Here is a 23,899-nt window from a genome sequence, read left to right as displayed (position 1 = left end):
CGATATTTTTGAAAAAAATTGCGTCAGATTGGCTTTAAAGTTGCAGAAGAGAACAAAAGAGAATAATTTTGTGTGTCACTTTTTAAAATGATTTTGCTGGTCCTTATGGTAAAAAACCGAAAATTTTTGTTTTCTCATTTCTATCTGAGTGAGCTAGGTCTATTATTTCGTTATTTTAGAACGGTTTGCTTTGAACTTTGCTCAGGTTATGTAAAAGAAATTGACATTCGAACTATATTTTTTCCATATACCATAGCTGATTCAATAGAACATTATTCCATGAATACTAACTCATGCCATTTAGAAGCAGTAGTAGGGAACAGTACACTACATCAAACAGTTCAGGATTAACAGGAGAACAGTTCACAGTGATGACTAATGGAGAAGCTTTATTTCATAGTCCGTGGATTGTGTAAACAATTTATTTACTCTTTTGTTCACTATAGTGTTGTTCAGTCTTAATTTGGAGAGTATGTATAGTCGAACCATGCAATGCTTGCATTAAGTCCATGTTTTCTGTAAATTTTACTAATCAGAAAGCCGCCTGACTAATGAACAAATCATGATTATCAATTAGGAATTTTGGCAAAATACTCAGTAGAAATCTATTTTTGGTTTATTGATTCCCTTATGAGCAAATCGTCTAAATGACAAGACGGCTTAATGAATAGTAAAACTCCACTTTGATTCCGTCAATTCCATCCTAGTATTCCTCCTCTTGAGCCTCGTTTTCATCAGCATCGGTGCTGTCAATTCCGACCTCTTCGTAATCTTTTTCCAGGGCAGCCAGATCCTCCCTGGCCTCGGAGAACTCTCCCTCTTCCATTCCCTCTCCCACATACCAGTGAACAAATGCTCGCTTAGCATACATCAGATCGAACTTGTGGTCCAATCTAGCCCAAGCCTCGGCGATGGCGGTGGTGTTGCTCAACATGCAGACCGCTCGCTGGACCTTGGCCAGATCTCCACCCGGAACCACAGTGGGTGGCTGGTAGTTGATGCCAACCTTGAAGCCAGTTGGGCACCAGTCTACGAACTGGATTGTCCTCTTTGTCTTGATGGTGGCGATGGCAGCATTGACATCTTTGGGAACGACATCTCCTCGGAAGAGAAGACAACAGGCCATGTATTTTCCATGTCGGGGATCACATTTGACCTTAACAAGCAAAACAACTGATAAATTTGTTCGTTCAGTTTGTTTATCCGTTGGTTGTTATACAACAATAGAATCATTGCAAGTCATTGAATTGCATCAACGTTATTTGAAACCATTGGTAATGTGAGACGCATGTTTTGATTTATGTTTGATTTATTAACTTCTTCAAAAAAGATCCAAAAACTTGAAGCTCTTCTATTTCAGCAAATTTTTCATTTCAGGGACCTCATGATTTTTATTGAAATAAATGAAATCAAATTTCATTAATTTTCAGATAATTTGTCACAATACTTAACATGACCATACTTATATATATATATATATATATATATATATATATATATATATATATATATATATATATATATATATATATATATCTTCTGCTGTGTCTCATCTAGTGAAAAATCTGCGGTGAAACAGGAACATTTGTGCTTCATTTGTGATAACTTTTAGCTACAGATTTCAAATGGTACGTTTTGAATATTTCGTCAAATGATTTAAATGATTTAATCTTGATAAACCCTTCAAGACGTCGAGTTTCTTGAATCTTCAAATATGATAGAAGGCTATTCCTTACCATCTGGTTTGAAGGCTCGAAGCAGGAGTTGGTAATCTCAGCCACAGATAACTGCTCATGGTATGCCTTCTCAGCAGAGATCACAGGTGCATACGTCGCCAGAGGGAAGTGGATCCTCGGGTAGGGCACCAAGTTGGTCTGGAACTCAGTCAAGTCCACATTCAAGGCACCATCGAATCTCAAAGAAGCAGTGATTGATGACACGATTTGTCCAATCAGTCGGTTCAAGTTGGTGTACGAAGGTCTGTCAATGTCGAGGTTCCTTCGGCAGATGTCGTAGATTGCCTCATTGTCTACCATGAAGGCGCAGTCCGAGTGCTCAAGGGTGGTGTGAGTTGTCAAGATCGAGTTGTAAGGTTCCACAACAGCGGTCGAGATCTGTGGTGCCGGGTACACTGCGAACTCCAGTTTCGACTTCTTTCCATAGTCGACAGAAAGACGCTCCATCAACAAGGAGGTAAATCCAGATCCGGTACCTCCGCCGAATGAGTGGAAAACGAGGAATCCTTGAAGTCCGGTGCACTGGTCGGCCAGTTTTCTGGTCCTGTCGAGGACGGTGTCGATGAGTTCCTTGCCTACAGTGTAGTGACCTCGTGCGTAGTTGTTGGCGGCATCTTCCTTGCCAGTGATAAGCTGTTCTGGGTGGTACAGCTGTCGGTACTTGCCAGTTCTGACTTCGTCAACTACACTCGGTTCCAAGTCCACAAAGATGGCCCTGGGTACGTGCTTGCCTGGTAAAGGATAAACAACTCAACTAAACAGTGAGAAACGGTTCACACCAGAAAACGATTATTTATAATTTCAAGAGAAGTGAGTCTCTAAAAAATGATTTGTGCATGAGATGGTCTTCGCGTTGAATCAGAAGTTTCAGTTGAGTTGGTTTTTGAGGTTCATAGTTTTGCGCAGAGACGATCATCATTGTCTATACACAACAGGCGAATGGGCAAAAATAGGACTGCTTCTTACTTTATTGTGTCAATTGGCTCATTCTGACGAAATCTCCAAGTAGCCATTCATTGATAATGCATACTACCCATTCAAATTTACTTTTATTTTTTCACAATCCTTGCATGGTTTGTGCCCTGATAGAGAGATCAGTGTTTTGCGGAAATACTTTAATAGAGTTAATAATTGGTTATTCAATGTACCTGACTCAGTTTCGCAGCTTGTAGAAAATAGGAAGAAAATCCAAAATATCTAAAGCTTATGACAGAATGATGAAATAATTTTCATTCGATCTACCTGATCCGGTTTCGCTGAAGAATGTGTTGAATGAGTCATCGCCCACTCCGATAGACTTGTCACTGGGCATCTGGCCATCCTCCTGGATTCCATGTTCCAGGCAGTACAACTCCCAACACGCATTCCCCATCTGCACACCTGCTTGGCCGACATGGATAGAAAGAACTTCACGCTAAAATACACAGTTTTTTAATTTAAAAAAATTGCAACAAAATCAAATATCAATAGTAATGGAAAAAATTGGCAAAAAGTAGTCCAATCGGTAGGCGTAAGCAGTAAGAGTAAATTGCAATCTGCTATACCAGCTACAAGAGCTGATTAAAAAACGTTGCGATACAATTTTTAGAGAAATTAGGATACAAAAAATCAGGTGTTTTAACTACAAGGCAGCTGAACTTAGCAGATTTTTGTTGAGTTATTTGGTTATACGCGCCTGAAGAAGCGCGGACTATACAAAACGTTTTGTAAAATCCGAATTTCTAGAATTTCACAGAAATCCTAACACCTTAAAGTATACTTATTGCCCTTTTGATATACAACTCGCCTGCCTTCTCAATGGTGATAGCAACGTGTGGTAATATTCATTCTTGGTAGCCAGAAACTTCATTTTTATAGCTAAGTTTACGTTAAACAAGTAGAGTCCAGTTATTTCAAGCTTATCGTGAGAACATTTGGCTACTCTCTGAAGGTTCTAGCATCGCTAGCATCCGACAATTTTTAGACATTTTCGCATGGTTAAAATCTATTGATAAGTCAGTCCCAAAAAGTTGCAGCAAATGTTTCGAAGCGGATGACATCCAAACGATCATGTTGTTGCTCGTTTGACTGTCAAACATTTTTTGAACCTTCATAAGCTCCTGAAGGTCACCTATAAAAAATTTTTGGAGTTTATATTATTTACTAGATTTGATCAAACAGACAAAACTTATTTCCGAGCAGTTTCATTCACAAATTATTTTGTCTATGATCCCTCAGAAGTTGATCTTAAAAACATTGGTTATTTATAATAAAATTAAGATGAACGAAAGCTGTTTCCCAAAAAGTTAGGGCTGAACCAGCTTAGAAACATTCTGTTTTTTAGAATGGCCAGTACTTTGATCATGTCACAATTTATATTGGCCAGTCTTGATTTTTCAGTAAAACTTACTTCATGAAAAAAAAATTAGCTCAGCGTAACTTCCACTTTCCAGAATTGCTTTGAATGCGATTCGAACTTCCGAGTGGTTACTTGTGATATCTAGTTTGGGTAGGAAGTCGTAACCACTAAGCTAATTGGACTTTGTGGTAATTGCCTACAAACAAGCTGATGTATAACTAGTGTGTATACTACTATAGTAGTTACCAGTTATAAGCTACAAAAGTATGATTTTATTCTGCTCAGACTTTATAATGGGGTATGAGTTTTTTTCAGACTATACAGGATAAGCTGTGGCCTGGGAGAACACTATGAGATCAATATGATCATAATGCAAAAAAACTGGACATCGAAAAACTTAAAGTATTCTGGAGATGCAATGTTTCATAACTGAATTATGTTTTTACTTTTGAAATGTACTGGTTCAGCGCTGAAATGCTCTGAGACTCAAGCCCAGGCAGGCTTCTAGAGCAAAAAATTTTTCAATATGCTGAGATTGTTCATAGTTATTTACAGTAACCTTTAGTGATCACTTTTATGGTAACTGAAGTTACTCCATTTCAAGTATTTTGTTCATAATCTAAATATTTAAAAAAATTTTAACTTCATTTTTTTTCAGAATGCCTTGACATTCGATATACTCAATCTCTCACAAAACGTCATTGAAAAGCATTTTATTGTCTCATAGCAACCAAGCAGGATTTTCAGAAATTCGAAATTTTGAAGGTCAATTTAAGTTCTGGCAAAATAATGTTTTTTTGCAAGAAAATATTGAAAAAAACTCACCATTTTTGTGTTTGTTTGTGGTTACTATGACAACAGAAATCTGCAGAACGCAGGAAATATGGAATTCAATGTGTGAATTGGAATTTGTATGCTGTACTATGGGAAGTAGAGCACAGTGGTCTATTATCGACACAGATATAGCTGCTGTAGCTAGAGAGAGAAGAGAGAAAGTGTGTGAATTCAGTGGTAGTATGAGTAGTGGTATAGTAGTGGTGTTTCAGTGGTGGGAATGGAATAGAAACGGTAGAGGCAACCGTTAGAATTGAACACAAATAGAACAACTGAGCAAAATTGAGAGAGTGAAAATGGTAGCAACGAACGAGGTAAATGTATGCAACATGTAGTTGTAATACTAGTCGCTTTAGGGGACTTGCCGGGGGGGGGGGGGGGATTGTTGGTGTGTGTGAAAAATAAAGGGGGGATTGGTGTAACAAGTTGAATGGAATAAATGGCTGATCAAACACGACGGATACGAAGGAGTTATATTGACTTGCAAATAGAGGCCTGAGAATTTCCACGATGCTACTACTGCTAGTAAAACGAACAGAATACCCCCCCATTATTATGGCTACTGTATGACTAAAATGTTGACAATTCCATTTACCATAGCAGATTTCGGTGGCTGATAGATTCCTTACTTCATGGTGAAGATATAGAATAGTTACTATATATATTTTTGCTGCGTAATTCAATTCGCAGCGTTATAGTCGTCTGTTAAAATAAAATGCGAGCTGTGTGTGTGTGTGTGTGTGTGTGTGTGGGGGGGGGGGGGGGTGGGGGTAGTGACATTAATACTATCGGCGGAGGTGCATTCGTTGGTACGTAAGTACGAGTTACTCGAGTGAAAGAAGTTAAAAAATATGTTGCATTCCTTTCCTACTGTAGCTGGTAGCTGAAATAATTCTTGTTCACATATGATGACACATACAATCGTCACGGCACCAACAACTTTTGCCTAGTGAAGTACACAAGTATTAAACTAAATCTGGCTGACTTTTGAGTTATAAAGTTAAGACAAGTCAATTAGAACATATTTCAGCCTATTTTCTCATTTTGTAGTTTTTATGGCTTCATGGCATAAGAACATTTAATTTTGTAGTAACATCACAAACCAAATGCATGCGTCGCGTCGTAGTGGTTGAAATGAACTTTCCTTTTTCGGAGCGGCTTTTCTACTTAATCAAATTCTGCTATTTGAACAGGAAGGACTTATTTCAGTTTCGTTTCCTTTCGCTGATATGTCTAAAAATATACCACCAACTTAACCGCATTCTACAGAGCCCCTTACGAAGTCTTACAAATGTTGGGAAAATTCCGCTTTGTATGGAGTCGAATTTTTTAGCCCAAATCATAGAGATGAGAAAGCGTAACAGGGGACAAAAGTTCTTCAAAATTAGGCTATAGCCCAGCTCGGAAAGCCCCTTCAGCTAAGGGGGAAATGATAACAGAGAACTCGCGACTAAGTGTAACCCAAAAATGGAACACAACCAGACAGAAATCTCGGGTTTTCAGGCCACTAGAGATTACATGGGATAGTCTGGTCAAAGGGAATTTTCCATCTGAAGTTGGGGTATTAGGAATAGAAATTTATGAGTCGAAATTGAATTATTTGCTGGTACTAAAAAGCTTATTGCATGGTTAAATATCACAAATAAAAAAATTTCATAGTAAGTTCTGAAATTCTAAGATTTGGAAAAACAAAAAAATTGCGCACTTTGTGAACAAATTAAACGAATAAAAAAACGTTTCTTCTGAATTTAGAAAAGGAATCAAGCTATGTGTTACTGATTAATAAATTAATTTCTCATTTGATTAATATTATCTAATGATTTTAAAAAAAACATTACTAATGACCATCAGAAAAATACGGCTGTTGCAAATGTAGAAGGCAGCTAAAACACCAGGGCGGCATATTTCATCGAATAGTGATCACGATCTCGCAATTCTGAGTAGTTGCGGGACAAATTGAAACAATCTTTGGCTCGCTTTTAATTTGACGTTTAATAGTAAAATCCCGCCAATTAATGTTGCATAGAAAGACACAGAACTACAATATTTGATCCAAACTTCTTTTCAGAGCAATTTATAATTTCATATACATTGACACTCAACAAAAAATTGTTAACAAAATTTTGAAACCTACTTAAATCTTTGCATCTTCGCGGTTTTTCGTTATTTAGTTTGCGACAGTATTGTGAAACAAATTATAATTATCTATTGTAACAACTATTTATAAAAGATATTGAATTGTTATACGTAAAGGATAGTGTTGTCCAATACTTTTTTCAAAATTTTCTTTTGCAATACTACTCGGATATTTGAAGACTTTTTGAAAATCAAAAACATTGATGTCAAAGCAAAGAAGGGGGCAGATAACAACAGAATATGACAAACTCAAGTAATTTTTCACGTGTTTATGTTTTTCTGCTAATTTACCATGTATTTAAATGCAAATGTTTCAATTGAAAACGAAATTTATATCACCAAATGTTTTTGTTCTATTTATTTTCAAAAAATTTAACTCTTAAATTTGTTTGAGTTAAATGTAATTACATATAGGAAAAGAAAAAAAAACAAATTTAAAAAATAAGCAAGCCGAAATTTTTTTAGAGAAAGCATCGAACTTTTTGTAATTTGACAGGAGTCAATGTTTCCAAATTCTGATCTCTGGCTTCTAAAATATTTATGTTTATCTCTTCTCGTCAAACAGAAGAAATTCAATTTCAGAAACAATTAATTCTTTCGGAAAAAGTTTTTAGAAGTTGACCACTCTTTATTTTCCTCTTAATTTTTTATCAGAAAGATTACCCATGTATATTTTCAAATTTGGAGATAAAATCAAAGAAAAAATAACAGGAAATCAAAAAAATTAAATAAAATTTAGGCAAACAATTATTTCACTGTTTTAAATAAGTTTTCGTGATATTTAAAGACTTATCGCTAGAGTGAATGAGAGCATTGTAAAAATAGGAAAGACCAAAAATTTATGAAAATTGAGGGCTGCTTCATGATACGTGGACAAACAAAGTTCAATTTGTAATTTAAGGAGTACTGCCCTCCTATCGGTGAGGTGAAGTTTCAAAGGTTTGCTTGAGTTTCATTTAAGCCTAAAGCGACAGCACAAGATTGCGGTCCCAAGTTTTGCTACAAGACAGACAGATTGAGCGAGCCTAATGAAAGCTAGAAACCCAGCTGGCTGGACACTTCTGTTATCAGTCAGAATGACATAATGTTTGCTAGTTACGCGCTGTCTCCTAAAACCAAGTGCTCGAAAACCAAGAAAAAATTGAATTTAACTTTGCTACCTTTTTACTCTCCAAAATTACCCTAGTGAATGGGTTTCGTGATGCATAAAAAATAATCAAAATGATTAACAATTATGACAACAGTTCCTTCTTTCGCCAAATTAATTTCACTGTGTCTGCAACGAAATTCAAAAATACCCGAAAACAGGAGTTTGGATTTTAGATATATGAGTTGCCTAATTTACTTGGTCAAATTTTGTCAAAGTACTGGTAAATTAAAATAAAAAACAATGTTATGAAAACTTTTGAAATGTTTAAAATATATTGCTTCAAATAATATCTGATAAGTTTTAAAATGCTTTGCGTGTTGCTGTTTGAATTCTTGACAATTTATTGTCATTTTGTGAAGCATTTTTGGCATCCAAACTGGCATGCGAAGATCATTTGTCATTTGGGAACTTTTCGAAGAAAGATCGAATAGGGGCCAAATTAGTATTCACGCAGAGAAGAGCATGAAACAGAGAGCCAAGGGTTATTGTCAGATGGCGGGTGCCTCAAGTGGACCGCCATTTGTATACTTTGATAACATGAAGCAGTAAGAGGCTGAAGTTGTTTTGGTTCTCGTTTTTTTGTATAGCGCTGGTTTGAAACTGTAGCGAAGTCAGTTGCATATCAGGCGGTCCATTACCGGGAAGCTTGTCGATGTTCCAGATAGAAGGGTGCCGCAGTTGGCGATTGAGTTTACTTGGGATTTCGCTGCCCGCACAAGGTGTCTTAGGGTCCCGGGTTTTCATTGCTCATGCGTTATTCCATTTTGCAAGAAATGCTGCTTTTTTATCCTACTTTTTGTGTTAAATACAGTTCTACCTTAACATTTTTGTGTACGTTACGTCGCATCTTCTCTCTTATTGACCTCTTCTCCAATTTTTTCTTTTGACTTGAAGTTGGGGTTTGATTCTCTTAGTGGTGCGTAACTCATACCAACTATCAAGCTTACAAAAGAATTCTTAAGAATAGCTCTTTCTTCAAATCACATTCTCAAGAAAATTGAGAACAGTACATTGTGCTGTAAAGTCCTGAATTGCAAAATGATGCCAATTTTGTTAACAGATCAAAAGATGAAAACTACTGTCCGGAAACATTAAAACATAATCGGCATTAAAACAAAACAAACTGCCAAATAAAAGCATCGGTTAATTTTTAGTTGCCAAGTGATAGAAGTCAGTAAACATATTTGACTTATAAAAAAATGAAGACTATTGAAAAACTAATTGAACAAAAAAACGGAAAATTTCTTCGCTTTTCAAAATATCTTTACGGTAAGAACTAAACAGTTTCTATTCATTAACTAAAAAGTTTAACTAAACAGTTTCTATTCATTAAAATTATCAAAACTACAATTGCATAAGAATCTACACAAGCATTTTGAAATGGATGCACAAAATTGAAACACAAAATTCTTTGTACATATACCCAGAGAAATGCTAGATTCTTCTCAATCCGAAAAAAATTCCGTGTTTTTAAGAAAACGCACAATATATGAAAATGTACGTCTAAATATCTTATTTTCAAACAATTTCGTTTATTGATAGACTAAATAGAAAAGTCGCACGCAAGAACAGACATATTTAGAAATCTATAGTTTTTCCGCAGGGTGTACAGACACAACTATTACGCCAAATCCAGCCGACAGTAACACTCTAAAGTGGATATTACAAAACATTGGATGAATTGATCGGTCTTCTAAAGTTATGCCTAAAAGAGCTCGGTCACTTTGCAGTTGTATAAAAAATAACCCGCCCGATAAAAAATGCCCATAATGTTTGAATAAGCGTGTGTTCAGAAGTCATGACATACAACACAGTGGTCGATGTTCATACTATATGTGTTCAGGGAAGAATTCTTAAATATTTAGTTTACGTTAGGTATCATGTGTCTCCCTTGTTCACCTGTTATCCGGGTTTTTAATTTTTTGACTTGAAGTTCGGGTTTGACTCCCTACGTGGTGCCAACTACCAAGCTTACAGTACCGGTTCTTACAAAATAGCTCCTTCTTCAAATCACATTCTCAGGAAAATTGATAATAGTACATTGTTCAGAATAGCCGTTAATTGCAAAATGATGCATATTTTATTTAAAGATCAAAAAATGAAAACTACTGACTGGGAATGTTAAAACATTATCGGCATTAAAACATAATAAACAGCCTCAAGAAGGCATCAGTTAATTATTTTTAGTTGCCAAGTGATAGAAGTCGGTAAATGTATTTGACTTATAAAAAATTGAAGACTATTGAAAAACTAATTGAACAAACAAAACGGAAAATTTCTTCGCTTTTCAAAATATCTTTAGGGTAAGAACTAAACAGTTTCTATTCATTAACTAAACAGTTTAACTAAAGAGTTTCTATTCATTAAATTTTCGGAACTACAATTGCATAAGAATCTACACAAGCATTTTGAAATGGATGCACAAATTTGAAACTCAAAATTCTTAGTAAATATCCCCAGAAAAATGCTAGATTTTTCTCAATCCGAAAAAAATAAATTGTTTATAAGAATACGCACAATATATGAAAATGTACGTCTAAATATCTATTTTCGGACAGTTTCGTGTATTGTAGACTAAATAGAAAAGACGCACGCATGAACAGACATATTTAGAGATCTGTAGTTTTTCCGCAGGGTGTACAGATACAACTATTACGCCAAATGCAGCCGACACTAACACTTTAAAGTGGATTTTACAAAACTTTGGATGAATTGATCGGTCTTCTAAAGTTATGCCTAAAACAGCTCGGTCACTTTGCAGTTGTATAAAAAATAACCCGCCCGATAAAAAATGCCCATAATGTTTGAATAAGCGTGTGTTCAGAAGTCATGACATACAACACAGTGGTCGATCTTCATACTATATGTGTTCAGAGAAGACTTCATAAATATTTAGTTTACGTTAGGCAACATGTGTTTCCCTTGTTCACTTTTTGTCCGAGTTTTTACTTTTTTGACTTGAAGTTGGGGTTTGATTCTCTACGTGGTGCCAACTACCAAGCTTACAGTATCCGTTCTTATGAATAGCTCCTTCTTCAAATCACATTCTCAAGAAAATTGACAATAGTACATTGTTCAGAAAAACCCTTATTTGCAAAATGATGCCAATTTTATTTAAAGATCAAATGAAGAAAACTACTGACTGGAAATGTTAAAACATAATTGGCATTAAAACATAATAAACAGCCTCAAGAATGCATCAGGTAATTATTTTTAGTTGCCAAGTGATAGAAGTCGGTAAATATATTTGACTTATAAAAAATTGAAGACTATTGAAAAACTAATTGAACAAACATAACGGAAAATTTCTTCGCTTTTCAAAATATCTTTACGGTAAGACCTAAACAGTTTCTATTCATTAACTAAACAGTTTAACTAAACAGTTTATATTCTTTAAATTTTCGGAACTACAATTGCATAAGAATCTACACAAGCATTTTGAAATGGATGCACAAATTTGAAACACAAAATTCTTCGTAAATATCCCCAGAAAAATGCTAGATTCTTCTCAATCCGAAAAAAAATAAATTGTTTATAAAAATGCGCACATTATATGAAAATGTACGTCTAAATATCTTATTTTCAAACAATTTCGTTTATTGATAGACTAAATAGAAAAGTCGCACGCAAGAACAGACAAATTTAGAAATCTATAGTTTTTCCGCAGGGTGTACAGATACAACTATTACGCCAAATCCAGCCGACAGTAACACTCTAAGGTGGATATTACAAAACATTGGATGAATTGATCGGTCTTCTAAAGTTATGCCTAAAACAGCTCGGTCACTTTGCAGTTGTATGAAAAATAACCCGCCCGATAAAAAATGCCCATAATGTTTGAATAAGCGTGTGTTCAGAAGTCATGACATACAACACAGTGGTCGATGTTCATACTATATGTGTTCAGGAAAGCCTTCTGAATTATTTAGTTTACGTTAGATATCATGTGTCTCCTTTGTTCACTTGTTATCCGAGTTTTTAATTTTTTGACTTGAAGTTCGGGTTTGATTCTCTACGTGGTGACAACTACCAAGCTTACAGTACCCGTTCTTATAAATAGCTCCTTCTTCAAATCACATTCTCAAGAAAATTGATAATAGTACATTGTTCAGAAAAGCCGTTAATTGCAAAATGACGCCAATTTTATTTAAAGATCGAAAGATGAAAACTACTGACTGGGAATGTTAAAACATAATTGGCATTAAAACATAATAAACAGCCTCAAGAAGGCATCAGTTAATTATTTTTAGTTGCCAAGTGATAGAAGTCGGTAAATGTATTTGACTTATAAAAAATTGAAGACTATTGAAAAACTAATTGAACAAACATAAGGGAAAATTTCTTCGCTTTTCAAAATATCTTTAGGGTAAGAACTAAACAGTTTCTATTCATTAACTAAACAGTTTAACTAAAGAGTTTCTATTCATTAATTTTTCGGAACTACAATTGCATAAGAATCTACACAAGCATTTTGAAATGGATGCACAAATTTGAAACTCAAAATTCTTAGTAAATATCCCCAGAAAAATGCTGGATTTTTCTCAATCTGAAAAAAATAAAATGTTTATAAGAATACGCACATGAAAATGTACGTCTAAATATCTATTTTCGGACAGTTTCGTGTATTGTAGACTAAATGGAAAAGTCCCACGCATGAACAGACATATTTAGAGATCTATAGTTTTCCGCAGGGTGTACAGATACAACTATTACGCCAAATGCAGCCGACACTAACACTTTAAAGTGGATTTCACAAAACATTGGATGAACTGATCGGTCTCCTGAAGCTATGCCTAAAACAGCTCGGTCACTTTGCAGTTGTATAAAAAATAACCCGCCCGATAAAAAATGCCCATAATGTTTGAATAAGCGTGTGTTCAGAAGTCATGACATACAACACAGTGGTCGATGTTCATACTATATGTGTTCAGGAAAGCCTTCTGAATTATTTAGTTTACGTTAGATATCATGTGTCTCCTTTGTTCACTTGTTATCCGAGTTTTTAATTTTTTGACTTGAAGTTCGGGTTTGATTCTCTACGTGGTGACAACTACCAAGCTTACAGTACCCGTTCTTATAAATAGCTCCTTCTTCAAATCACATTCTCAAGAAAATTGATAATAGTACATTGTTCAGAAAAGCCGTTAAATGCAAAATGACGCCAATTTTATTTAAAGATCGAAAGATGAAAACTACTGACTGGGAATGTTAAAACATAATTGGCATTAAAACATAATAAACAGCCTCAAGAAGGCATCAGTTAATTATTTTTAGTTGCCAAGTGATAGAAGTCGGTAAATGTATTTGACTTATAAAAAATTGAAGACTATTGAAAAACTAATTGAACAAACATAAGGGAAAATTTCTTCGCTTTTCAAAATATCTTTAGGGTAAGAACTAAACAGTTTCTATTCATTAACTAAACAGTTTAACTAAAGAGTTTCTATTCATTAATTTTTCGGAACTACAATTGCATAAGAATCTACACAAGCATTTTGAAATGGATGCACAAATTTGAAACTCAAAATTCTTAGTAAATATCCCCAGAAAAATGCTGGATTTTTCTCAATCTGAAAAAAATAAAATGTTTATAAGAATACGCACAATATATGAAAATGTACGTCTAAATATCTATTTTCGGACAGTTTCGTGTATTGTAGACTAAATGGAAAAGTCCCACGCATGAACAGACATATTTAGAGATCTATAGTTTTCCGCAGGGTGTACAGATACAACTATTACGCCAAATGCAGCCGACACTAACACTTTAAAGTGGATTTCACAAAACATTGGATGAACTGATCGGTCTCCTGAAGCTATGCCTAAAACAGCTCGGTCACTTTGCAGTTGTATAAAAAATAACCCGCCCGATAAAAAATGCCCATAATGTTTGAATAAGCGTGTGTTCTTAAGTCATGACATACAACACAGTGGTCGATGTTCATACTATATGTGTTCAGGAAAGATTTCTTAAATATTTAGTTTACGTTAGGCAACATGTGTCTCCCTTGTTCACTTCTTGTCCGAGTTTTTACTTTTTTGACTTGAAGTTTGGGTTGAGTTCTCTGCGTTGTGCGTGTTTTATGTGAACTGTTATCCTTACAATAGCACATTCTTGGGGAAAAAATATTCTCTGCCTATTTTAATCATTTAAAACAAATTCGGAAAAGCATTCGTTAGACTGTTGTCTAAGACAGTTACTAGCGACTGCAAAACAATGGATCAATCAATTGGCTTTTCAGTCTTTCATTCTGAAAAAATTTTGTTCAGCTTCTTGTATTATCGGTGACTTTCCTCAAAAGTTCATGTTCCCTCAAACATTAGAAATCTGGATAGCATTGATGCCCTAAATCGGCGCACAAACTTGACTAACAAACAGTAGCATTTTTTTAATTACAAAAAAGAGTTAGATGGTGCAAAAATTAAGTTTTCGTTGAGATTAGAAAAACAGTAATAAACAAAATTGAACATGAGAATAGAAAAATTGGAGTTCAGTAGTGGAAGCACAAATTAGAGTTATGTATTCATTACGGACTTACTTTAGATCTTCTGATTACGTTTCCTGACATCTTTTCCCACTGTTTACCTGTTCTCCGAATTTTTCTTTTCTGATTCGCAGTTTTTTGGGTTCTTCTCGTGGTGCATGTTTTATGCGATCTACTAACCCGGCAATTGCACATTCATAGGAAAAAATGTTCTGAGCATTTTTTAGTCTTTTAAAACGAATCAGGAAAAACTGTCTTGAGGAGGGCTGTTAAAACCTGTAATAGCGACTGAAAAACCTAACGGATCAATCGACATTCCAGTTTCTTCGGTTATCAAAATAGACTGTTTAGCTTCTTATATTACTATAAAATTTCTTCAAATTTTTAGTTCATGCTTTCACATGCATTAGAAAAAGCTTAGCAATGATGCTCTAGATCAGTGCTCAACCTGGATCACCAAGTAGAAGTTTTGATTTAGTTTTGAAAGGAGTTAGATGGCCCAATGTTAAGTTTTTATTAGGATTAGAAGACAATACTAAACAAAATCGAACACGAATAAATGTCTAGAGCAGGAAAAAAATCACGTGAGGTACATAATTGAATATGCCAATTGAAAGAAGTCATCAAACAGAGTTGACTTGTTATCCATTGAAGATTATTCAAAAGGAAGTGGAAAATTTCTTTGCTCCCCGAAAAATATTTTCCGCTAAAAACGAATTGTTATAAACAGTTTCTGTCCATCTGGATCAACTTTTTTTAATAAAAATGATCTATCAGAAAATGAAAATAAAAAAACCTGCGTAAGATAGTGAAAAACCACATTCTTTTTATACCAAAAAAATTCATATTTACTCATTTTAGAACACAAACAATTTTTAAAAAAGTGTGCGTCTAAATGTCTTGTTTTGTATTATACAACTTGCAGCTTTAGCAGTCTCATTAAAGATTCAAAAGTTGCGCCAAAAATGCATAAACAAACAGACTTAAGGCTGGGTCGCTTTTCGTTAGGGTATACAGATACAACTATCAGGCCAAAAACAGACAACACTATCACTGTGGTGCATATTACGATGCTTCCAATGGAATCATCAGTCTTGGCCATTTAAGCTAAAAATTGCTCGGTAATATTGCACTTATATAAATATAGTGCGTCCTATCTATAAAGTCGAAATTGGTATAGTTCTAAAAGTCATGGCAAAAAAATTCAGTGGTTCAAGTGTAAATCTAAATTATTTAGTGAATTTGAGATGAAATTGAGCTTCAGGGTGAAAAAGATTGATATTCAATTGTCTTCATTGAAGCTCAATCGCAAGTTTGAAAAATTGTTTGAAAGTTTGGTTCTTTTTGGTATAGAGGACAGACTACAGAACGTCTTTAAGCACAATCTATTACTTTCGCGAAAAACACTCCAAAATGGTTTTCAGCCTCTACATCAAATTAGAAGTTAAATTGGAAAATTATTTGAACGAAAAGAAAACAAAATATTTAACTTAACCCAGCTACGAACACCAGAGAGAGCATCACTTTGTTAGACAATTATGGAACTGAAGTCAAAGTTCAAAATGGTCAATCAAAAAATTGCATAAGTTTGCATTGACATACAAACACTATCACAAAATTAGCCATAAACTTCATTTTCCAGCAATTGTAAAGTTTTCATTGCAAAACAATCTGCAAGTCCCAGTGTGTTTCGAATTCATCTTTCTGTTCAATTTCCGCGAACTTGTTTTACTATATTTAATGAATTTGTTGCAGAATTGCGCATTGCAACTGTTTTTACACTCATACCCAAAGTTCTCAATTTAACAAGGATATGCGCATAACAACGCACGCACGGAAGAACGAACAGATATGAAACAATCAATTTCAAAGTGTTATTATTATCAAGGGAATGCTGCAATTTTGTTTTCAAATTTAATACGTGTTTGAGCAGTTGAGATATGTGTGTGAATTCTTGATAATCAGTGTGGTTGTGCGGTCTAGCTGGCGGCTGTCGCAGGGTTTATAATTGGCGTCTGTTTCTTCATCTTTTTCAAACACTTGGTTGCTTCTCTAAAAAAATCAAGTCTTCGATTATCTGAAAATTTGACATTACAAAAGTGTGCTTCTAAGTATCTTGTGTTGTCTTATACAACTTGCTGCTTTAGCAGTCTCATTAAAGATTCAAAAGTCGGGCCAAAAATGCATAAACAAACAGACTTAAGGCTGGGTCGCTTTTCGTTAGGGTATACAGATACAACTATCAGGCCAAAAACAGACAACACTATCACTGTGGTACATATTACGATGCTTCCAATGGAATCATCAGTCTTGGCCATTTAAGCTAAAAATTGCTCGGTAATATTGCACTTATATAAATATAGTGCGTCCCATCTATAAAATCGAAATTAGTATAGCTCTACAAGTCATGGCACAAAATTCAGTGGTTCAAGTTTAAAATTAAATTATTTAGTGAACTGGAGATGAAATTGAGCTTCAGGGTGAAAAAGATTGATATTCAATTGTATTCATTGAAGCTCAATCGCAAGTTTTAACAATTGTTTGAAAACTTGGTTCTTTTAGGTATAGAGGACAGACTACAGAAAGTCTTTAAGCACAATCTATTACTTTCGCGAAAAACACTCCAAAATGGTTTTCAGCCTCTACATCAACTTAGAAGTTAATTTGGACAATGATTTGAACGAAAACAAAACAAAATGTTTAACTTTAACCAGCTACGAACACCAGAGAGAGCATCACTTTGTTAGACTATTATGGAACTGAAGTCAAAACTCAAAATGGTGAATCAAAAAATTGCATAAGTTTGCATTGACATACACACACGATCACAAAATTAGCCATAAATTTCATTTTCCAGCAATTGTAAAGTTTTAATTGCAAAACAATCTGCTTGTCTCAGTGTGCTTCGAATTCATCTTTCTGTTCAATTTCCGCGAATTTGTTTTACTATATTTAACGAATTTGTTGCAGAATTGCACATTGCAACTTTTTTACACTCATACCCAAAGTTCTCAATTTAACAAGGATATGCGCATAACAACGCACGCACGGAAGAACGAATAGATATGAAACAATCAATTTCAATCTGTTGTTATTATCAAGGGAATGCTGCAGTTTTGTTTTAAAATTTAATACGTGTTAGAGAAGTTGAGATATGTGCGTGAATTCTTGATAATCATGTGTGCGGTCTAGTTGGCGGCTGTCGAAGGGGTCATAATTGGCGTCTGTTTCTTCATCTTTTTCAAACACTTGGTTGCTTCTCTAAAAAAATACAACTATCAGGCCAAAAACAGACAACACTATCACTGTGGTGCATATTACGATGCTTCCAATAAAATCATCAGTCTTGGCCATTTAAGCTAAAAATTGCTCGGTAATATTGCACTTATATAAATACAGTGCGTCCTATCTATAAAGTCGAAATTAGTATAGTTCTAAAAGTCATGGCACAAAATTCAGTGGTTCAAGTTTAAATTTAAATTATTTAGTGAATTGGAGATGAAATTGAGCTTCAGGGTGAAAAAGATTGATATTCAATTGTCTTCATTGGAGCTCAATCGCAAGTTTGAAAAATTGTTTGAAAGTTTGGTTCTTTTTGGTATAGAGGACAGACTACAGAACGTCTTTAAGCACAATCTATTACTTTCGCGAAAAACACTCCAAAATGGTTTTCGGCCTCTACATCAAATTAGAAGTTAAATTGGAAAATTATTTGAACGAAAAGAAAACAAAATATTTAACTTTAACCAGCTACGAACACCAGAGAGAGCATCACTTTGTCAGACTATTATGGAACTGAAGTCAAAACTCAAAAAGGTCAATAAAAAAAAGGCATAAGTTTGCATTGACATACACACACTATCACAAAATTAGCCATAAACTTCATTTTCCAGCAATTGTAAAGTTTTCATTGCAAAACAATCTGCAAGTCCCAGTGTGTTTCGAATTCATCTTTCTGTTCAATTTCCGCGAACTTGTTTTACTATATTTAATGAATTTGTTGCAGAATTGCGCATTGCAACTGTTTTTACACTCATACCCAAAGTTCTCAATTTAACAAGGATATGCGCATAACAACGCACGCACGGAAGAACGAACAGATATGAAACAATCAATTTCAAACTGTTATTATTATCAAGGGAATGCTGCAGTTTTGTTTTAAAATTTAATACGTGTTAGAGCAGTTGAGATATATGTGTGAATTATTGATAATCAGTGTGGTTGTGCGGTCTAGTTGGCGGCTGTCGCAGGGGTCATAATTGGCGTCTGTTTCTTCATCTTTTTCAAACACTTGGTTGCTTCTCTAAAAAAATCAAGTCTTCCATTATCTGAAAATTTGACATTTTAAAATAGCATCATTCTAAATCCTAGTTGAGAGGTCCACGTATGAAAGACCGTTGTCAACCTATATTAGACATGCAAACACCCTGGGTCAACTTTATCGGTAGTCATCGAACATGGGTCCACCGAAATATGGCGTCGACCTTGAGTTGACAAAAAATTGTTGTTAGGGTAGAGCCTGTATTGATAAAATTAGACTTGGCCATTGATTAGCCCAAAATTACGGCGATGGAGCAAATAAAACCTCCACTATTGGTGAACCTATTCAAAAAACTATCTACACGGTTTTAGCTAAAATTGAAATGTTAGTTTTTTCTTGGGTTGTTCAACCTTAATTAGACTTAAGGACACGGTTGGCCGAACGTTAATTGGTTCGGTCGATCAATTTTAGCTATGAAAAGACCTTCAGTTGACCATTAATTGTGAATCAAATGGCCGTGCAAAAGACTTTGGATCGAAAGTTAAGCAAAAAGAGCGAAAAACCGAAAGTTTATTTGTTAGTATCGCCGGTATGTTCGGTTTTCAAACTTAGAAAATCGGCCGCATTTTTGGTATCCAAATAGGAAAAATTGTTGAAATTTTTGGCTTGAAAGGTAGGAAAAGGTCGGTATACTTGTTCCGACCCACTTTAGTGGGGAAGAACTATATACCCAAATGGATTTTTTCTCTTTTTTTGTTCAATTAAATTTGGCAATTTTGGCCGACCGATGTATCCATCAAAGAGGGTTGTGAGTGGTATCATTAGAAAGCCAGTTTGGCCTAGAATAAATAATTAGAAATGTTATTTTTTCTGAATTTTGGTTTTTCCACGGAGCTATCGAGGTTTAAAATTTTGTTAATATTTGACTAATTCTCGTTGTTTTTGCTCACATTTTCCGTACTTTTATACATTTTTTTGTAGATTTTGCTCAAAAATCTTTTTGGGTATACAGTGTAACAATAGTGTAAACGAGAGTTCTGCTGGTTTAACCTCTAGAGATAGAAGATTGTTGTTGAACAGTTTTTGATTCAAATTTTTGGCTCAAATTTTATGCTAAATTTTTCAAAATATAGCCTTATTTAAAAAACTGGCATGAAAAAAGATTCTTTAGTCCATCTTGGTTATATTTGCAGATTAACACACCTAAAAGCTGCTGACACAATCGCCGTTAACTCCAAACAGATCTAGTTGTAGTTGCGCTTCCTTTGAGCCTTTGAGTGTTCTTGAATTGAAGTTTTGCGGATTTTTTGGCTAATTTAAACCGATACTCATCCAAAATGCATCATTTATTATAGATCAATGAACTTCTTTTTTTTTACATTGTCCAAATCCATATTATTTGGAAAAATTACCAAGTGGACGAATAGTAATAGCAAGAGTAGTTTCGGTCAAATCGTTGTTTTTTACAGTCCGAAAATATTTTCGGTTTTTAATCAGTCACTGCCTTCTTATAAAAAAATTATTTTCTCATGCTGATTACAACACAAACCAAATCAAATCGAGACTTAAAAATAACGTTTCTAAAAGAGTCTAAAAGACACCTATGTAGATTTTTTAAAAGAAAAGTTATGTTCATTTTGACTTTGAAAAAATAATTGTTATAAAAATCAACATTGGATTTTTGACCTTTGGCACCAATTTCTCTTCTTTTGGTCATACAGTAAAAACTAGTAAAAACTATTAATAAGTTCGCAATGTTTTTCTAATGGACTAAAATATAAAACTTACTGCGATTTCACGTTTTAAGTAAGGGTTTTTCGGCTTTGATACTATGAGTTTCATAATTTTTTTTTGAAGTTTTGTACAATTTCTTGTCTTTGAGGACTTTTGTTTCGTCTTGTTACGTTATTGACAAACCAACAGATTATGATTTTAACGGCTTCAACACCGTCCTCTAAGAGAATTTAAACAAACTTTTCAATTAGTCTTTTTTGTCTTTTTTGTAGTCGTATAAAAAATTCATGATAAATATAAGCCTTAACGGCTTCCTGCATGAATAAAGGAAACTATCTACTGATTTTAGTTAAATGCCGAGGTTTCCCATGATTTTGAAATTAAAAGTTTTAAAAAAAAAATTAAAATTTTTAAACGTGTAAACGTATTTTTTACCTTGCATTTAGCTGTTCTTTTTGTCCACTTGCTATGATTTATAATGAATTATACCTCGAAATCACGTTATTGACGTTGAAAAAAACAGAATTGAACATAGCTAAATTTTTAGAGCATTTATTGTTTTATTGACACAGGTTTTGCTTGTATTTAATTTAATTTTTGATTATTTTCGTAATGCTTGCTTTTTTGTAGACTTATAAATTCTTCTGCCAAATGAAAAATCCCAATGGCTTCCTTTGGTTAAAAAAACTATACCTTTTTAATGATTCCAATGGACAAATAATGTTTTTACGACCTTGAAATTAATTGTTTTCGAAGAACGCAAATGCACTGTTTTACTTAGCACTTTTGTTTTTTTGTTGCCTACGAGTTACCTAGTCTCACTTTTCAAACGTCACAAATGATATTTTTGCTGCTAAAACAGAGTGAAATGGATCATATCTCATATTTTAATGAATAAATTACAATTTTAACGGCTTCGACACCATTTTTTCTCAAATTTTAATTGAAATTTGTTTTTGTTCTGTATTTGTCGCCTGATGTTCCGGACATATGATATTTTCGGGATAATGACAGGTCTCAATGTTTTTATATAAAGGTATGATTAAAAAAACCTTATTAAATAATTCAGTTGATATCAAATGGTTCTCATTATTAATATTATTTTTTTCGTAAAATGTAAATGTATATTTCAACTCTGCCGTTTTTTTTATCTTTTATCTAATGTTACCGGGTTTTATTAGGGACTAGCCCTACGTTTTTTCTAGCAATATACAAACTCATTAGTTTCGTTTGGGTTTTATCGGACTCTTTTTTGACAATTGTGACTATTTATTGATTTCAGTGGATAGCTTTTTTTATGACCTTGAAAATAATTGTTTTGCAGAAATACAAATGTAAACTCTAGTTAAGAAATTTTAATTTTTTGCCTACTCGTTACCTAGTCTCATTTTTCAGACGTCACAATTGACATTATTGCTCTTCACGTAAAGCAAATTTGATCATATCTTATAATTTAATGAGTAGCTTTTGGTTTTAACAGCTTCGACGCCACTTTCTCTCAAATTCTTTTGAAATTTAGGTTTCTTGCTGTATTTGTCGTCTGATGTTGCGGACATATGATATATTCCGGATAATGACAGGTCTCAATGTTTTTATATGAAGGTATGATTGAAAATAAACTTTATTAAATACTTCAGTTGATATCTAATGGTTTTCATTATTTAATAATATTTGTTTCCATAAATTGTAAATATATTTTTTAAATTTGCCGTTTTTTTAATCCTTTCTCTACTGTTACCGGGTTTTATTAGGGACTAGCCTCACATTTTCTCTAGCAATATACAAACTCATTATTTTAGTTTCGGTTTTATCTGACTCTTTTTTGACAATTGTACCTATTTATTGATTTCAGTGGATAGCTAGTTTCATAATTTTTTTTTGAAGTTTTGTACAATTTCTTGTCTTTGAGGACTTTTGTTTTGTCTTGTTACGTTATTGACAAACCAACAGATTATGATTTTATTTTTTACTGCCTACTCGTTACCTAGTTTCAATTTTCAGACGTCACAATTGACATTTTTGGTGTTCACGTAAAGCAAATTTGATCATATCTCATAAATTAATGAGAATATTATGGTTTTAACAGCTTCGACACCATTTTCTCTCAATTTTTTTTTCGCAATTTAGGTTTCTTTCTGCATTTGTCGTCTGATGTTGCGGACATATGATATATTCCGGATAATGACAGGTCTCAATGTTTTTATATGAAGGTATGATTGAAAATAAACCTTATTAAATACTTCAGTTGATATCTAATGGTTTTCATTATTTAATATTATTTGTTTCCATAAATTGTAAATATATTTTTTAACTTTGCTTTTTTTTAATCCTTTCTCTACTGTTACCGGGTTTTATTAGGGACTAGCCCCACATTTTTCCAGCAATATACAAACTCATTAGTTTAGTTTGGGTTTTGAGCGACTGTTTCTCTAGAATTATACCTATTTATTGATTTCAGTGGATAGCTTTTTTTATGACCTTGAAAATAATTGTTTTCCAAAAACACAAATGTACTCTTTTACTTAAAAATTTTGTTTTTTTTGCCTACTGGTTACCTAGTCTCATTTTTCAGACGCCACAATTAACAATTTTAGTTTTTCACCTAAAACAAAATTTTAATGAATAGATTATGGTTTTAACAGTTTCGACACCTTTTTTTCTCAAACTTTAATTGAAATTTTGTTTTTCTCTTGTATTTTCCCTTTTTGTTGTGTATATTTGAAATATTCCGGATAATGACAGGTCTCAATGTTTTCATAGGGAGGTATGATAGAACATAAACCTGTTTGAATATTTCAGTTGATATCTAACGGTTTTCATTATTTAAAATTATTTGTTTTTGTAAAATGTAAACGGATTTTTTTAACTTTGCCGTTTTTTAATCTTTTGTCCACTTGTTACCGAGTTTCATTAGGGACGAAACCCAAGTTTTTTCTAGTTACATAGAAATTCATTCGTTTAGTTTAGGTTTTATCTAACTGTTTTCGACAATTGTACCTATTAATTGATTTTCTTTGATGGCTGTTTTTTATGACCTTGAAAATAATTGTTTTCAAGAAATACAAAAGTACACTTTTATTTAAGAAATTTTCCATTTTTTTGCCTACTCATTACCTAATCTCATTTTTCAGACGTCACAATTGACATTTTTGGTGTTCACATAAAACAAATTTGATCATATCTTATATTTTAATGAGTAGATTATGGTTTTAACAGCTTCGACGC

At 33.7% G+C, this 23,899-nt stretch overlaps 2 protein-coding genes across 3 annotated transcripts in view; both read right to left on the bottom strand.

The window, feature by feature from the left end:
- Positions 1-220: 220 nt before the first annotated feature.
- Positions 221-5,233, bottom strand: LOC142336277 (tubulin alpha-1 chain-like). 2 transcript variants are annotated; one of them, XM_075384979.1, is made up of 5 exons: positions 4,900-5,233; positions 2,979-3,150; positions 1,737-2,467; positions 683-1,156; positions 221-516 (listed from the first exon to the last, which is right to left on the bottom strand). In XM_075384979.1, exons 1-4 carry the CDS (start codon positions 4,900-4,902, stop codon positions 704-706), a joined length of 1,359 nt encoding a protein of 452 aa, XP_075241094.1. In that variant the 5' UTR covers positions 4,903-5,233; the 3' UTR covers positions 221-516; positions 683-703. The 2 variants fall into 2 exon arrangements, with proteins under 2 accessions (XP_075241094.1, XP_075241093.1); XM_075384978.1 differs by having other exon boundaries at positions 221-1,156; positions 4,900-5,232.
- A 13,543-nt stretch (positions 5,234-18,776) lies between these two features.
- The window catches only part of LOC142336660 (uncharacterized), a 100,255-nt gene continuing 95,132 nt past the window's right edge, over positions 18,777-23,899 (bottom strand). The window contains exon 13 of the mRNA XM_075385570.1: positions 18,777-18,982. Coding sequence (XP_075241685.1) covers positions 18,910-18,982 — 73 coding nt within the window. The 3' untranslated portion in view covers positions 18,777-18,909. The remainder of the gene's footprint in view (positions 18,983-23,899) is intronic.

The sequence above is a fragment of the Convolutriloba macropyga genome, chromosome 3, assembly GCF_964194025.1.
Source record: "Convolutriloba macropyga chromosome 3, txConMacr16.3, whole genome shotgun sequence".
In the NCBI taxonomy this organism is placed as follows: Eukaryota; Metazoa; Xenacoelomorpha; order Acoela; family Convolutidae; genus Convolutriloba; species Convolutriloba macropyga.
This window is presented reverse-complemented; position numbering and strand designations above follow the sequence as displayed.